This window comes from Ranitomeya variabilis, chromosome 3 (genome assembly GCF_051348905.1).
Source record: "Ranitomeya variabilis isolate aRanVar5 chromosome 3, aRanVar5.hap1, whole genome shotgun sequence".
Classification (NCBI taxonomy): Eukaryota; Metazoa; Chordata; class Amphibia; order Anura; family Dendrobatidae; genus Ranitomeya; species Ranitomeya variabilis.
The window spans coordinates 200314846-200332336 of NC_135234.1; the positions used below are offsets into that span (position 1 = coordinate 200314846).

General features: G+C 42.7%; 1 protein-coding gene across 1 annotated transcript in view; it reads left to right on the forward strand.

The window, feature by feature from the left end:
• LOC143817644 (synaptonemal complex protein 1-like) overlaps window positions 1-14746 on the forward strand; it is a 307299-nt gene extending 292553 nt beyond the window's left edge. Inside the window, exons 13-14 of the mRNA XM_077299137.1 lie at window positions 11950-12036; window positions 14481-14746. Coding sequence (XP_077155252.1) covers window positions 11950-12036; window positions 14481-14624 — 231 coding nt within the window. The 3' untranslated portion in view covers window positions 14625-14746. The remainder of the gene's footprint in view (window positions 1-11949; window positions 12037-14480) is intronic.
• The last annotated feature ends 2745 nt before the right edge of the window (window positions 14747-17491 follow it).

The following is a 17491-nucleotide window of genomic DNA, read 5'->3' on the forward strand; positions in this document are numbered from 1 at the left end:
GAAGTTTATAACGCAGAGCCGTGAAAATAAAAATAATTTTTCTTTTCTCAAAAATGATTTTTCAGCCCACAATTATTTATTTTACCAAGGGTAACAGGAGAAATTGGACCCCAAAAGTTGTTGTCCAGTTTCTCCTGAGTATGCTGATACCCCATATGTGAGGGTAAACCACTGTTTGGGCACACGTCGGGGTTCAGAAGGGAAGTAGTGACGTTTTGAAATGCAGACTTTGATGGAATGCTCTGCGGGCATCACGTTGCGTTTGCAGAGCCCCTGATGTGCCTAAACAGTAGAAACTCCCCACAAGTGACCCCATTTTTGAAACTAGAACCCCAAGGGAACTTATCTAGATGTGTGGTGAGCACTTTGAACCCCCAAGTGCTTCACAGAAGTTTATAACGCGGAGCCGTGAAAATAATAAATGTGTTTTCTTTCCTCAAAAATATTTTTTTAGCCCAGAATTTTTTAAATTTCCCAAGGGTAACAGGAGAAATTTGACTCCAAGAGTTGTTGTCCAGTTTCTCCTGAGTACACCGATACCCCATATGTGGGGGTAAACCACTGTTTGGGCACAAGTCGGGGCTCGGAAGGGAAGTAGTGACGTTTTGAAATGCAGATTTTGATGGAGTGGTCTGCGGGCGTCACATTCCATTTGCAGAGCTCCTGATGTGCCTAAACATTAGAAACCCCCCACAAGTGACCCCATTTTGGAAACTAGACCCCCCAAGGAACTTATCTAGATATGTGGTGAGCACTTTGAACCCCCAAGTGCTTCACAGAAGTTTATAACGCAGAGCCGTGTGAAAATAAAAAATCATTTTTCTTTCCTCAAAAATGATGTTTTAGCAAGCAATTTTTTATTTTTCCAAGGGTAACAGGAGAAATTGGACCCTAATAGTTGTTGCCCAGTTTGTCCTGAGTACACTGATACCCCATATGTGGGGGTAAACCACTGTTTGGGCACAAGTCGGGGCTCGGAAAGGAAGTAGTGACGTTTTGAAATGCAGACTTTGATGGAGTGGTCTGCGGGCGTCACTTTCCATTTGCAGAGCCCCTAATGTGCCTAAACAGTAGAAACCCCCCACAAGTGACCCCATTTTAGAAACTAGACCCCCCAAGGAACTTATCTAGATATGTGGTGAGTACTTTGAACCCCCAAGTGCTTCACAGAAGTTTATAACGCAGAGCCGTGGAAATAAAAAATAATTTTTCATTCCTCTGAAATTATGTTTAAGCAAGCAATTTTTTTATTTTCGCAAGGGTAACAGGAGAAATTGGACCCCAATAATTGTTGCCCAGTTTGTCCTGAGTATGCTGGTACCCCAAATTTGGGAGTAAACCACTGTTTGGGCGCACGTCAGGGCTCAGAAGGGAGGGAGCACCATTTGACTTTTTGAACGCAAGATTGGCTGGAATCAATGGTGGCGCCATGTTGCGTTTGGAGACCCCTGATGTGCCTAAACAGTGGAAACCCCTCAATTCTAACTCCAACACTAACCCCAACACACCCCTAACCCTAATCCCTACTCTAGCCATAACCCTAATCACAACCCTAACCCCAACACACCCCTAACCACAACCCTAATCCCAAACCTAACCCCAACTTTAACCCCAACACACCCCTAACCACAAGCCTATTCTTAACCCTATTTCCAACCCTAGCCCTAATTCCAACCCTAAGGCTATGTGCCCACGTTGCGGATTCGTGTGAGATTTTTCTGCACCATTTTTGAAAAATCAGCAGGTAAAAGGCACTGCGTTTTACCTGCGGATTTACCGCGGATTTCCAGTGTTTTTTATGTGGATTTCACCTGTGGATTCCTATTGAGGAACAGGTGTAAAACGCTGCGAAATCCGCACAAAAATTGACATGCGGCGGAAAATACAACGCAGCATTTTCGCGCGGTATTTTCCGCACCATGGGCGCAGCCGATTTGGTTTTCCGTAGGTTTACATGGTACTGTAAACCTGATGGAACACTGCTACGAATCTGCAGTGGCCAATCCACTGCGGATCCGTAGCCAAATCCGCACCGTGTGCACATAGCCTAATTCTAACGCTAACCCTAGTTCTAACCCTAACCCTACCCCTAACCCTACCCCTAACCCTATCCCTAACCCTAGTTCTAACCCTAGTTCTAACCATAGTGGAAAAAATAGTGGGTTCATTTACTATTTTTTTTATTTTGATCACTGTGATAGGTTTTATCACAGTGATCAAAATGTAGCTGGAACGAATCTGCCGGCCGCCCATGGAAGATGGCGGCGCCCATGGAGAAGACGAACGGACACCGGGAAGCTCAGTAAGTATGAGGGGGGGGATCGGAGCACGGGGGGGGGTGATCGGAGCAGGGGGGTGGGATCGGAGCACGGGGGGAGCGGACAGGAGGATGGGGACTACGGGACAGATCGGTGGACTGGGGAGGCGATCGGTGGCGGTGGGGGGGGGGGCAGATCAGGGTTTCCAGCCATGGCCGATGCTATTGCAGCATCGGCCATGGCTGGATTGTAATATTTCACCAGTTTTCATAGTGAAATATTACAAATCGCTCTGATTGGCTGTTGAAAGTGAAACAGCCAATCAGAGCGATCGTAGCCACGGGGGGGGGGGGGGTGAAGCCACCCCCCCTGGGCTGAAGTACCACTCCCCCTGTCCCTGCAGATCGGGTGAAATAGGAGTTAACCCTTTCACCCGATCTGCAGGGACGCGATCATTCCATGACGCCACATAGGCGTCATGGGTTGGATTGGCACCGACTTTCATGATGCCTACGTGGCGTCATGGGTCGGGAAGGGGTTAAGAAAGATTATAAAGTGAAAACATGATACAAGCATTTATAAATAAATATGAATGCCTCCCATGAAATGGAAAACATTCTTACAAAGCAACATGATCAAGGAACTTTTAATGCACTAGCCGCAAAAAAAAACTTGTTGAAATACCTTATGCAATAAATGTATCCTATATATACACTGCTGAAAAAAATAAAGGGAACACTTAGGGTATGTGCACACATTGCGGAAAGGTGTCTGGATTTTTCCCCACTGGTTTTGGTAAATCCGCAGAAAATCCACACTGCGGATTTACTGCAGAATTACCGCAGTTTTTGTGCGGATACCACCTGCGGGTTTTACACCTGCGGATTCCTATTAAGGAGCAGGTGTAAACCACTGCGGAATCCGCACAAAGAATTGACATGCTGCAGAATAAACAACCCAGCTTTTCCGCGCGTTTTTTCCGCAGCATGTGCACTGCGGATTTTGTTTTCCATAGGTTTACATGGTAATGTAGACTCATGGAAAACTGCTGCGAATCCGCAGCAGCCAATCCGCTGCGGACCCGCAGCAAAATCCGCAGTGGGTGCACATACCCGTAAACAACAGAATATAACGCCAAGTAAATCAAACTTCTGTGAAATCAAACTGTCCACTTAGGAAGCAACACTGATTGACAATCAATTTCACATCACATGCTATTGTGCAAATGGAATAGACAGATGAACATTATTGGCAATTATCAAGACACCCTCAATAAAGGAGTGGTTCTGCAGGTGGGGACCACAGACTACATCTCAGTACCAATGCTTTCTGGCTGATGTTTAGGTCACTTTTGAATGTCGGTTGTGCTTTTCACAATCGTGGTAGCATGAGACAAACTCTACAACCCACACAAGTGGCTGAGGTAGTGCAGCTCATCCAGGATGGCACATCAATGCAAGCTGTGGAAAGAAGGTTTGCTGTGTCTGTCAGCGTAGTGTCCAGAGGCTGGAGGTATTACCAGGAGACAGGCCAGTACACCAGGAGACATGGAGGGGGCCATAGGATGGCAACAACCCAGCAGCATGACCGCTACCTCGGCCTTTGTGCAAGGTGGAACAGGAGAAGCACTGCCAGAGCCTGCAAAATGACCTCCAGCAGACCGCAAATGTGCATGTGTCTGCACAAACGGTTAGAAACTGACTCCATGAGGATGGTCTGAGTGCCCGAATTCCACAGATGGGGGTTGTGCTCACAGCCCAAGACCGTGTAGGATGCTTGGCATTTGCCACAGAACACCAGGATTGGAAAATTCGCCACTGGTGCCCTGTGCTCTTCACAGATGAAAGCAGGTTCACACTGAGCACATGTGACAAACGTGACAGAGTCTAGAGATGCCGTGGAGAGTGATCTGCTGCCTGCAACCATCCTTCAGCATAACCGGTTTGGCAGTGGGTCAGTAATGGTGTGGCATTTCTTTGGAGGGCCGCACAGCCCTCCATGTGCTCGCCAGAGGTAGCCTGACTGCCATTAGGTACTGAGATGAGATCCTCAGACCCCTTGTGAGACCATATGCTGGTGCGGTTGGCCCTGGGTTCCTCCTAATGCAGGACAATGCCAGACCTCATGTGGCTGGAGTGTGTCAGCAGTTCCTGCAAGATGAAGGCATTGAAGCTATGGACTGGCCCGCCCGTTCCCCAGACCTGAATCCAATTGAGCACATCTGGGACATCATGTCTCGCTCCATCCACCAACGTCACTTTGCACCACAGTCTGTCCTGGAGTTGGCGGATGCTTTAGTCCAGGTCTGGGAGGAGATCCCTCAGGAGACCATCCGCCACCTCACCAGGAGCATGCCCAGGCATTGTACAGTAGGGAGGTCATATAGGCACATGGAGGCCACACACAATACTGAGCATCTTTTCCTTGTCATGGGGCATTTCCACTGAAGCTGGATCAGCCTGTAATTTGATTTTCCACTTTGATTTTGCGTATCATTCCTAATCCAGACCTCCATGGGATATTAATCTTGATTTACATTGATAATTGTTATGTTTTAGTGTTCTGAACACATTCCACTATGCAATGAATAAAAATTTGCAACTGGAATATTTCATTCAGAGATATCTAGCATGTGGTATTTTATTATTATTATTATTATTATTTATTTATATAGCACCATTAATTCCATGGTGCTGTACATGAGAAAGGGGTTACATACAGGGTTATCATTTACAGTAAACAAGTTTACAGTGACAGACTGGTACAGAGGAGAGAGGACCCTGTCCTTGCGGACTTACATTCTATGGGATAGTGGGGAAGAGACAGAAGGTAGGGTATTTTAGTGTTCCCTTTATTTTTTTGAGCAGTATATATATGCTATTGAAACATGCAAAGTTGACACTATGCTTTTCAATATTGTTAAATTACACAAATGTAACATGACATACATATAATTCTGCTCTTTAAAACACAGTTTAGAAATTATTCACGTCGTTCTCAAAAAGCTTCATGATTGCATACTCGACTTCCGACGTGTCTTGCAAAAGGTTACATCTCATTTACCATGCTGTTCCAGTGGCTTTTTAACCCCTTTCTGACATTAGACGTACTATCCCGTCGAGGTGGGGTGGGCCCGTATGACCACCGACGGGATAGTACGTCATACGCGATCGGCCGCGCTCACGGGGGGAGCGCGGCCGATCGCAGCCGGGTGTCAGCTGCATATCGCAGCTGACATCCGGCACTATGTGCCAGGAGCGGTCACGGACCGCCCCCGGCACATTAACCCCCGGCACACCGCGATAAAACATGATCGCGGTGTACCGGCGGTATAGGGAAGCATCGCGCAGGGAGGGGGCTCCCTGCGGGCTTCCCTGAGACCCCCGGAGCAACGCGATGTGATCGCATTGCTCCGAGGGTCTCCTACCTCCCTCCTCGCCGCAGGTCCCGGATCCAAGATGGCCGCGGCATCCGGGTCCTGCAGGGAGGGAGGTGGCTTACCGAGCGCCTGCTCAGAGCAGACGCTTGGTAAGCCTGCAGCCCTGCACAGCAGATCGTCGATCTGACAGAGTGCTGTGCACACTGTCAGATCAATGATCTGTAATGTCCCCCCCGGGACAAAGTAAAAAAGTAAAAAAAAAATTCCCCACATGTGTGTAAAAAAAAATAAAAAAATATCCTAAATAAAGAAAAAAAAAATATTATTCCCATAAATACATTTCTTTAGCTAAATAAAATAAAACAAACAATAAAAGTACACATATTTAGTATCGCCGCGTCCGTAACGACCCAACCTATAAAACTGCCCCACTAGTTAACCCCTTCAGTAAACACCGTAAGAAAAAAAAAACGAGGCAAAAAACACTTTATTATCATACCGCCGAACAAAAAGTGGAATAACACGCGATCAAAAAGACTGATATAAATAAACATCATACCGCTGAAAACGTCATCTTGTCCCGCAAAAAACGAGCCGCCATACAGCATCATCAGCAAAAAAATAAAAAAGTTATAGTCCTGAGAATAAAACGATACCCAAATAATTATTTTTTCTATAAAATAGTTTTTATCGTATAAAAGCACCAAATCATAAAAAAAATGATATAAATGAGATATCGCTGTAATCGTACTGACCCGAAGAATAAAACTGCTTTATCAATTTTACCAAAAGCGGAACGGTATAAACGCCTCCCCCAAAAGAAATTCATGAATAGCTGGTTTTTGATCACTCTGCCTCACAAAAATCGGAATAAAAAGCGATCAAAAAATGTCACGTGTCCGAAAATGTTACCAATAAAAACGTCAACTCGTCCCGCAAAAAACAAGACCTCACATGACTCTGTGGACTCAAATATGGAAAAATTACAGCTCTCAAAATGTGGTAACGCAAAAAATATTTTTTGCAATGAAAAGCGTCTTTCAGTGTGTGACGGCTGCCAATCATAAAAATCCGCTAAAAAACCCGCTATAAAAGTAAATCAAACCCCCCTTCATCACCCCCTTAGTTAAAGAAAAATAAAAAAATTAAAAAATGTATTTATTTCCATTTTCCCATTAGGGTTAGGGTTAGGGTTAGGACTAGAGTTAGGGCTAGGGTTAGGGCAAGGGTTAGGGCTAGGGTTAGGTCTAGGGTTGGGGCTAGGGTTAGGGCTAGGGTTAGGGTTAGGGCTAGGGTTGGGGCTAGGGTTGGGGCTAGGGTTAGGGCTAGGGTTAGGGCTAGGGTTAGGGCTAGTGTTACGGCTAGTGTTAGGGCTAGTGATAGGGCTAGGGTTAGGGCTATGGTTAGGGCTAGGGCTGGGGCTAGGGTTGGGGCTAGGGTTGGGGCTACAGTTAGGGTTGGGGCTAAAGATAGGGTTAGGGTTTGGATTACATTTACGGTTGGGAATAGGGTTGGGTGTGTCTGGGTTACAGGAGTGGTTAGGGTTACTGTTGGGATTAGGGTAAGGGGTGTGTTTGGATAAGGGTTTCAGTTATAATTGGGGGGTTTCCACTGTTTAGGCACATCAGGGGCTCTCCAAACGGGACATGGCATCCGATCTGAATTCCAGCCAATTCTGCGTTGAAAAAGGAAAACAGTGCTCCTTCCCTTCAGAGCTCTCCCGTGTGCCCAAACAGGGGTTTACCCCAACATATGGGGTATCAGCGTACTCAGGACAAATTGGACATCATCTTTTGGGGTCCAATTTATCCTGCTACCCTTGGGAAAATACAAAACTGGGGGCCAAAAAATAAGTTTTGTGGGAAAAAAAAGATTTTTTATTTTCACGGCTCTGCGTTGTAAACTGTAGTGAAACACTTGGGGGTTCAAAGTTCTCACAACACATCTAGATAAGTTCCTTGGGGGGTCTAGTTTCCAATATGGGGTCACTTGTGGGGGGTTTGTACTGTTTGGGTACATCAGGGGCTCTGCAACTGCAACGTGACGCCTGCAGACCAATCCATTTAAGTCTGCATTCCAAATGGCGCTCTTTCCCTTCCGAGCTCTGTCATGCGCCCAAACAGTGGTTCCCCCCCACATATGGGGTATCAGCGTACTCAGGACAAATTAAACAACAACTTTTGGGGTCCAATTTATCCTGATACCCTTGTGAAAATACAAAACTGGGGACTAAAAAAATCATTTTTGTTAAAAAAAAAAGAATTTTTATTTTCACGGCTCTGCGTTATAAACTGTAGTGAAACACTTGGGGGTTCAAAGTTCTCACAACACATCTAGATAAGTTCCTTGGGGGGTCTAGTTTCCAATATGGGGTCACTTGTGGGGGGTTTGTACTGTTTGGGTACATCAGGGGCTCTGCAAATGCAACATGACGCCTGCAGACCAATCCATTTAAGTCTGCATTCCAAATGGCGCTCCTTCCCTTCCGAGCTCTGTCATGCGCCCAAACAGTGGTTCCCCCCCACATATGGGGTATCAGCGTACTCAGGACAAATTGGACAACAATGTTTGGGGTCCAATTTATCCTGATACCCTTGTGAAAATACAAAACTGGGGGCTAAAAATCATTTTTGTGAAAAAAAAAAGGAATTTTTATTTTCACGGCTCTGCGTTATAAACTGTAGTGAAACACTTGGGGGTTCAAAGCTATCAAAACACATCTAGATAAGTTCCTTAGGGGGTCTACTTTCCAAAATGGTGTCACTTGTGGGGGTTTTTAATGTTTAGGCACATCAGGGGCTCTCCAAACGCAACATGGCATCCCATCTTAATTCCAGTCAATTTTGCATTGAAAAGTAAAATAGCGCTCCTTCCCTTCCGAGCTCTGCTATGCGTCCAAACAGTGGTTTACCCCCACATATGGGGTATCGTCGTACTCAGGACAAATTGCACAACAACTTTTGTGGTCTAATTTCTTCTCTTACCCTTGGGGAAATAAAAAAATGGGGGCGAAAAGATCATTTTTGTGAAAAAATATGATTTTTTATTTTTACGGCTCTGCATTATAAACTTCTGTGAAGCAGTTGTTGGGTCAAAGTGCTCAACACACATCTAGATAAGTTCCTTAAGGGGTCTACTTTCCAAAATGGTGTCACTTGTGGGGGGTTTCAATGTTTAGGCACATCAGGGGCTCTCCAAACGCAACATGGCGTCCCATCTCAATTCCAGTCAATTTTGCATTGAAAAGTCAAATGGCGCTCCTTCCCTTCCGAGCTCTGCCCTGCGCCCAAACAATGGTTTACACCCACATATGGGGTATCAGCGTACTCAGGACAAATTGCACAACAATTTTTGGGGTCGAATTTCTTCTCTTACCCTTGGGAAAATAAAAAATTGGGGGCGAAAAGATCATTTTTGTGAAAAAATATGATTTTTTATTTTTACGGCTCTGCATTATAAACTTCTGTGAAGCACTTGTTGGGTCAAAGTGCTCACCACACATCTAGATAAGATCCTTAGGGGGTCTACTTTCCAAAATGGTGTCACTTGTGGGGGGTTTCAATGTTTAGGCACATCAGGGGCTCTCCAAATGCAACATGGCGTCCCATCTCAATTCCAGTCAATTTTGCATTGAAAAGTCAAATGGCGCTCCTTTCCTTCCGAGCTCTGCCATGCGCCCAAACAGTGGTTTACCCCCACATATGGGGTATCGGCGTACTCAGGACAAATTGTACAACAAATTTTGGGGTCTATTTTCTCCTGTTACCCTTGGTAAAATAAAACAAATTGGAGCTGAAATAAATTTTGTGTGAAAAAAAGTTAAATGTTTATTTTTATTTAAACATTCCAAAAATTCCTGTGAAACACCTGAAGGGTTAATAAACTTCTTGAAAGTGGTTTTGAGTACCTTGAGGGGTGCAGTTTTTAGAATGGTGTCACACTTGGGTATTTTCTATCATATAGACCCCTCAAAATGACTTCAAATGAGATGTGGTCCCTAAAAAAAAATGGTGTTGTAAAAATGAGAAATTGCTGGTCAACTTTTAACCCTTATAACTCCGTCACAAAAAAAAATTTTGGTTCCAAAATTGTGCTGATGTAAAGTAGACATGTGGGAAATGTTACTTATTAAGTATTTTGCGTGACATATGTCTGTGATTTAAGGGCATAAAAATTCAAAGTTGGAAAATTGCGAAACTTTCAAAATTTTCGCCAAATATTCATTTTTTTCACAAATAAATGCAAGTTATATCGAAGAAATTTTACCACTATCATGAAGTACAATATGTCACGAGAAAACAATGTCAGAATCGCCAAGATCCGTTGAAGCGTTCCAGAGTTATAACCTCATAAAGGGACAGTGGTCAGAATTGTAAAAATTGGCCCGGTCATTAACGTGCAAACCACCCTTGGGGGTGAAGGGGTTAATACTGAGCAAAGGGTCTGAATACTTATGACCATGTGATATTTCAGTTTTTCTTTTTTAATAAATTTGCAAAAAATAATACATTTCTGTTTGGTTTTTTTCAGTCAAGATGGGGTGCAGAGTGTACATTAATGAAAAAAAAGAGAATTTTTTGAATTTACCAAATGGCTGCAATGAAACAGAGAGAAAAATATAAAGGGGTCTGAATACTTTCCATACCTACTGTACATGAGGTAGAAGCGGTAGAAGCTGTGATAGGTTTTGTAGCTGTTCCTTCTAGTATAAGGAGCATGCACAAATCTCCCCTTTACATTTATGCAGTCTCCCCTCATACAGCAATGTCTCCCAGCTCTGAGGCAGGAAGTCACACAAAGCTGTCAATTTATTGAGACAGTGCAGAGCCTGGTTTCATCCTTCTTCTAGTTAAGAGCCAGAATTTGAATTAATAATTTACAGATGAAATTATTTAGTTTTTCTAATTATCTATATTTGAGAAAGAGTTATATTTTTGTTTACTTTTTTCCTTATAAAGTTTCCCAGAGGTGATAAATATTTAAAGAGAACATACTGTATCAGCTGAAAGCTTGTTCAGCTGATAGCTATTGTTCCTGACTCCCCAGTATAGAGGCACATTTGTGTATTGGCCTTCATAGTTAAGGAATGTAGAGTACTAAGCAGTAGTGTTGAGCATTCCGATACCGCAAGTATCGGGTATCGGCCGATACTTGCGGGTATCGGAATTCCGATACCGAGATCTGATACTTTTGTGGTATCGGGTATCGGTATCGAAACAACATTAATGTGTAAAATAAAGAATTAAAATAAAAAATATTGCTATACTCACCTCTCCGACGCAGCCTGGACCTCACCGAGGGAACCGGCAGCGTTCTTTGCTTAAAATGCGCGCGTTTCCTGCCTCCCGTGACGTCACGGCTTGTGATTGGTCGCGTGCCGCCCATGTGGCCGCGACGCGACCAATCACAGCAAGCCGTGACGTAATTTTCAGGTCCTGAATGCCTAATTCTAGGCATTCAGGATTTTAAAATTACGTTCCGGCTTGTGATTGGTCGCGTCGCGGTCACATGGGCGACGCGACCAATCACAAGCCGTGACGTCACGGGAGGCAGGAAACGCGCGCATTTTAAAATTACGTCACGGCTTGTGATTGGTTGCGTGCCGCCCATGTGACCGCGACGCGACCAATCACAGCAAGCCGTGACGTAATTTCAGGTCCTGAATGCCTAATTCTGCATTCAGGACCTGAAAATTACGTCATGGCTTGCTGTGATTGGTCGCGTCGCGGTCACATGGTCGGCACGCAACCAATCACAAGCCGTGACGTAATTTTAAAATCCTGAATGCCTAGAATTAGGCATTCAGGACCTGAAAATTACGTCACGGCTTGCTTTGATTGGTCGCGCCGCGGCCACATGGGCGGCACGCAACCAATCACAAGCCGTGACGTCACGGAAGGAAGTAAACGCGTGCATTTTAAGCAAAGAACGCTGCTGGTTCCCTCGGTGAGGTCCAGGCTGCGTCGGAGAGGTGAGTATAGCAATATTTTTTATTTTAATTCTTTCTTTTACACATTAATATGGATCCCAGGGCCTGAAGGAGAGTTTCCTCTCCTTCAGACCCTGGGAACCATCAGGGATACCGTCCGATACTTGAGTCCCATTGACTTGTATTGGTATCGGGTATCGGTATCGGATGAGATCCGATACTTTGCCAGTATCGGCCGATACTTTCCGATACCGATACTTTCAAGTATCGGACGGTATCGCTCAACACTACTAAGCAGTTTAAAATAGTGCCCAGTATGAAATGCAAAGTAATTCACTTAACATCTTAAGTATTTAGTTTTATTTATTCTTATTTTATTTTAGAGAATATGTGGAAAGGAGAGTATTCTAAAATCACCATATCCTCTGTGTCACTCAACCCCTGATACTCACACCTCAAATCCAAAAAAGGTATTTATAACTTTATTTAAAGTGTACCTGTCGTTTAAATGATATCTCAGAATCAGCTGTCATATCTGCAGAATTCTGTATATAAATAATATTATATTTCACCATTAAAAGACTTATATTTTTACATTTTTCAGTTTTTTACATTTTTAGTTTTCCTCTCTGAAGGCTTTATTTCTTATTATCAGTCAAAGACTAGCTGCTGGGATGCCACCCATACACTGTACACACAGATAGGAGGATACTATGCTCCCCTCTATTTCTGTAGTACACCATGTAAAAACAGTATGAATACCTTGGCTACCCCTTTCCCTGGCCCTGTGTGAACCCACCATTCAATTTTTTAATGCAAAAATAATAATCTGGCTAGCATTTAATATAAAAAATGCTTAGAATAACTGAATACACCCCAACAAATTTGTCATAAAACCTTTAGTTTCCTTTCAAAATCAACATTTTCTATGATATACCATTATACCATAGAAAATGATCCATCAAATGTGATTGCAAAGAAGTAATTTTCCTAAGAAATTCATGCAATACCATGCTGCAGGAATGAGTACACCACAGAGTCTCCTTCAGGCCCTGGGATCCATATTCATGTATAAAATAAAGAATAAAAATAAAAAATATTTATATACTCACCCCTCCGGCGGCCCATGCTCTTAGCGGTGCCTCCGTTCTTAAGAATGCAGAGTTAAGGACCTTCGATGACGTCGCGGCTTGTGATTGGTCGCGTGAGCGGTCACATGAGCACAGGACCAATCACAAGCCGCGACGTCATCGCAGGTCCTAAACTCATTGCATTTTTAGGAATGGAGGCTGCCGGTTACATCGCTAAGGTCCAGGGCCCGCCGGATGGGTGAGTATATCCATATTTTTCATTATAATTCTTTATTTTTTACATGAATATGGATCCCAGGGCCTGAAGGAGAGTCTCCTCTCCTCCAGACCCTGGGAAACATACACTGGGAACTTCCGATTCCGATATCACAAAAATATCGGAACTCGGTATCGGAATTCCGATACCGCAAGTATCGGCCGATACCCGTTACTTGCGGTATCGGAATGCTCAACACTATTAAACAGGTGTCTATGACTATAAAAGGGGGATGCTTAATAAAGAAAACCCCTTCCCATTTCATGCTGTCGGCAATGGCACCACAGGGAAGCAAAATGTCACAAGACTTGACTTGAGAAAGAAAATTGTTTGTTTACACAAGAAAGATGAAGACTGCAAGGAGATCAACAAAGCTTTACTCATCAGTCAGAATACTGTAGTAAAGTGTTCCAAAATGTAACAAAGATGGAACTGCAACCATCTTGCTGAGGCACCAAGCCAACTAAGAAAGTTAACATCTAGACAGGAGCATCTTCTGATGAGATGGGTTAAAAAAAAAAAAACATGATGAAGTTTACTGCAGTTCGATAAAGTAGAAAGCTAAACCAGGAAGAATCTTGCCTGTGACACAATATGGCGCACACTGTAATGGAATTGTATGCATGGGTGTTGTCAACGAAGGAAGCCTTTCCTAAAGTTTATGCACAAAAACAGCCTGTTTACAATTTGCCATGGCCGATGCTGAAACAAATAAAGATTACTTGGACTCTATGCTCTGCAGTAATGAGACCAAAATACATGTTTTTGGAACTGATTACTTTCTAACTGGTGTTGCAAAGGTGAGGAGTTCAAAGAAAACTGCATGGTGCTTAAAGTGCAAAATAGTGGTGGCAGTGTCCTATTATGTGGATGAATGAGGTCTGCTGGCATTGAAGAGCTACATTTAATTGATGGTATCATGAATTCACACATGTACCGTACTATTCTTTATTGAAACATGCACTTTTCTTACATGGTCAATGATCCAAAATACATATCTCAGGCCACAGTTGCATTTCTGAAGAAGAACAGGGTGAAAGATTCAATATCCAAGTATGTCTCCCATTCTGAACCCAGTAGAAAACCTATGGGGAATTCCGAAGAGGAAGAGACAAATTTAGCATCACTCTCCATTCAGCATTCAGGCTCTAAAAGAGATGTTCTTCAAGAATGGAAAAAGATAGTTGTTGCAATATTTTACCAACTTGTTCATTCCAACCCTAGAAGATTTGGTGCTATCCTTAAAAATAATGCAAATCAAACAAAATACTAAATGTTTTAGTTTTTGATGTGGGGTGTATCATTTTTGCATCAGCTAATTTGAGTAAAACTGAAGGTTTTGTAATGAAAGTTGTATTATTAACATTACTTTCATGTTATGGGCTAAAAAAATGTTAATGAAACTGAGTCTTGTCAAAATGTTGGAAATTGTTCCTCTGTTCAGTGAGACATTGATTAAAATCTTACTTATCAAAGGAGATATGATAATTTATGCTGAGCAATGTATGTATGCAGGCTTTATGCACACAGTGTTTAATCAGCCACTTTTCTATGTCTGTGTCACTAGATTCTTACTGAAGTATATTTGAAGTCTCCTGGCTCAGCCCTAACAACTTCATCTATAAAAAGGATGAGGGAAACTGGCTGGGCTGCTATATCCAAAGTAGACAGAAGAAGGAAAATGAAAGCTGCTGAAAAAATATTTAGTTAAATAGTAAATATAATTTTCATTTATTGTTTCTTTATGTATTTTGTAAGTTATTGTTAAAGGGAACCTGTCAGCAGGATTGTGCATACAGACCTACACACAGTGTCAGGTTGGCGCTGTTATACTGAATAAAGAGATACCTTGGTTGATGAAATCCATCTTGTTGTTGTTTCTTAATCTTTATTTTCAGTTTTGTGTTTGAGATTCTCGTGCCCTAAGGCAGGGTTCATGTATGTGGTGCTCTGATTATATATTCATAATGCAGACTGCTGACAGGTCACTGATCCCTAGTTTGCATAATAAATATACTAATGTATGTATTTGAAAAAAAATCATGTCTCTTAATCAAAATGGCGGCACCTGCACACTTTCTCTTATTGGTTAGTGCCTATTATCTTCCTGTGTTTCAAATACAAAAAAATCACCATCAGTATGGCACAGTCAGGTGCACCTGCGCATTAGTATCTATCGCATTCTGATAGATGCTACTGTGCAAGCTCCACCACCGGCTCCTTGTTGCTGCAGCCCAAAAAATGTACACTACAAGAAAATGTCGACGGTGGCAGCGGCATTTGCGCATTAGTATCTGTCGGTACGAGAGATGCTACTGCGCAAGCATCTCCGCCAGCTTACTGTTGCTGCTGTAAAAAAAAAAATTACACTACAACAAAATGGTACCATAGGTGGCACATACGCAGTAGCATCTATCTTGTACCAAGAAATGCTACTGCGCAAGTGCCAGTGCCATTTTCTTGTAGTGTACATTTTGTTGGCTGCAGCAACAAGGAACCGGTGGTGGCACTTGCCTAGTAGCATCTATGGTAATACGATAGATGCTAATGCGCAGGTGCTCCTGACGGCGCCATATTGATGGTGATTTTTTTTTTCTTTGAAACACAGGAAGATAATAGGCACTAACTGATAAGAGAAAGTGCGCAAGCACCGCCATTTTGATCAAGTGACATGCTTGTTTTCAAATACATACATTAGTATATTCATTATGCAAACTAGGGATCAGGTCACTGAGGGATCAGTGACCTGTCAGCAGGCTGCATTATGAATAGCTAATCAGAGCACCACATACATGAACCCTGCCTTAGGGCAGGAGAATCTCATTAACTAAAAACTGAAAATAAAGATTAAGAAACAACAAGATGGATTTCATCAACCAACGTATCATTTTATTCAGTATAACGGAGCCAACCTGACACTGTGTGTATGTTACTGTGCAGAATCCTGCTGACATGTTCCTTTTAAGTTATAACTTAAAATTTTATAATAAGAGTTTAAATTCTATAAAATAAAATGTTTTGATATTAGCTTAATAAGGGCTATAATTGCAAGTATAATTCATTGTCATACTTTCTTTAAATGGGTTTCCCAGAATTCTAAGAGCTAGCTCCACTCTTTTCCATGAGCCTGTATCTAGTGTTGCAACTAATCCATATTCAAGTAAATGAGGAATAACTGCAGTACTAAATACAAACATGGACAGTTACACTGTTTCTGGACAAAAAAAAAACAGTTGCTAATTTTGAACAAACATCACTGAGAAGCAATTTGGATATGTTGATATGAAAGTTTGATTCTCAGTTGAAGGGATTATCTGGTTTTAAGTTGCAAATCTGCAGCTATTCAGTGTGACTGTGGACTTGTGAATCCTCACATCGCACTCACTGTGCACTATGAGGAATCTCTGAGACTTGCGCCGGGAGTCAACTGACATGTGACCCCAAGTGTGCAATTTGCATACTTCCGACCACATTCGACTAGGCTGGATCCGGCCTCTCTCAATGCACTTGAATTGAGCAAGGCCATGCCCATCTAGTCAGCATGTGACTGTATACTGCATGTATGCATATCACACACTTGCAAACAGGGGGAGGGAAATGAATCCAAAAAAGATAGCCTTATGTCTTTTTAATAAAACTGCTTTATTAATAGTGCAAGGCAGGAGGGCAGTGGTACCAACATAGTCGCCCAACAACAATTAAAAACAAGTATTGCACTCAGAACACTGGGAAAACGCCTGCTGACCCATGATAAGAAATATATTAATTGAAACCATACACATTTAGGATCAAAATAACAGTACAATAATAGGGGAACTCAGCTTATACATTTGAAGTCCATTAAGGAAGTCACACTGTTCAATATTTAATACTGCCACATTGGCATGTATCCAGATACAACATAGTGCACAGGAGAAGAAAGCGATAAAAAAAGATTAATACATCACCCTATAATTGTAGTATACGGCAGGTGCAGTGTCCCGGTGTCCCCCCCAACGCGCGTTTCGGCATACCTTCGTCAGGGGGCGCTTAATACAGAGTAAGAGATGTGCGATATAAATAGACCGAAAACCGGAAGTAAAGGTGAGACGTGAACCGGAAGTAGCCGCGCGTCACCCAGCAACCGCCTGTGCAACAAAGGGAGATGGCAAGATTCAGGATGTGCGGACCGATACACGTGGGGCCCCACATGATCCGCCCACAATAATCACTGAATCACCATTCACCAGAGGATCCACAAGCGGGCGCATGCGCGGTAAACAACCGGTCAATTGTAGCGTCATGAAAGGTACAAGAGGAAAAGAAGAGGGAAAAACAGAGACAAATCACAACGCCATATAGTAAATATTATTAATAGACTAACAAAACCCCTAATTATACATATTTATATGCTCAGCTTTAAAACAACAGGTAAATACTATGTAGTAACAGAGCCAGCATAAATACACAACATGTTGTTATAACAATCAAATATGAGTAGCTTTTTAACAAAATACATGTATCAATAATAGATAAAAAGGAGATGTCGCCCTATAGTAACAAAGGGATTCAGATTTTTATATATAAATGCAGTACAAA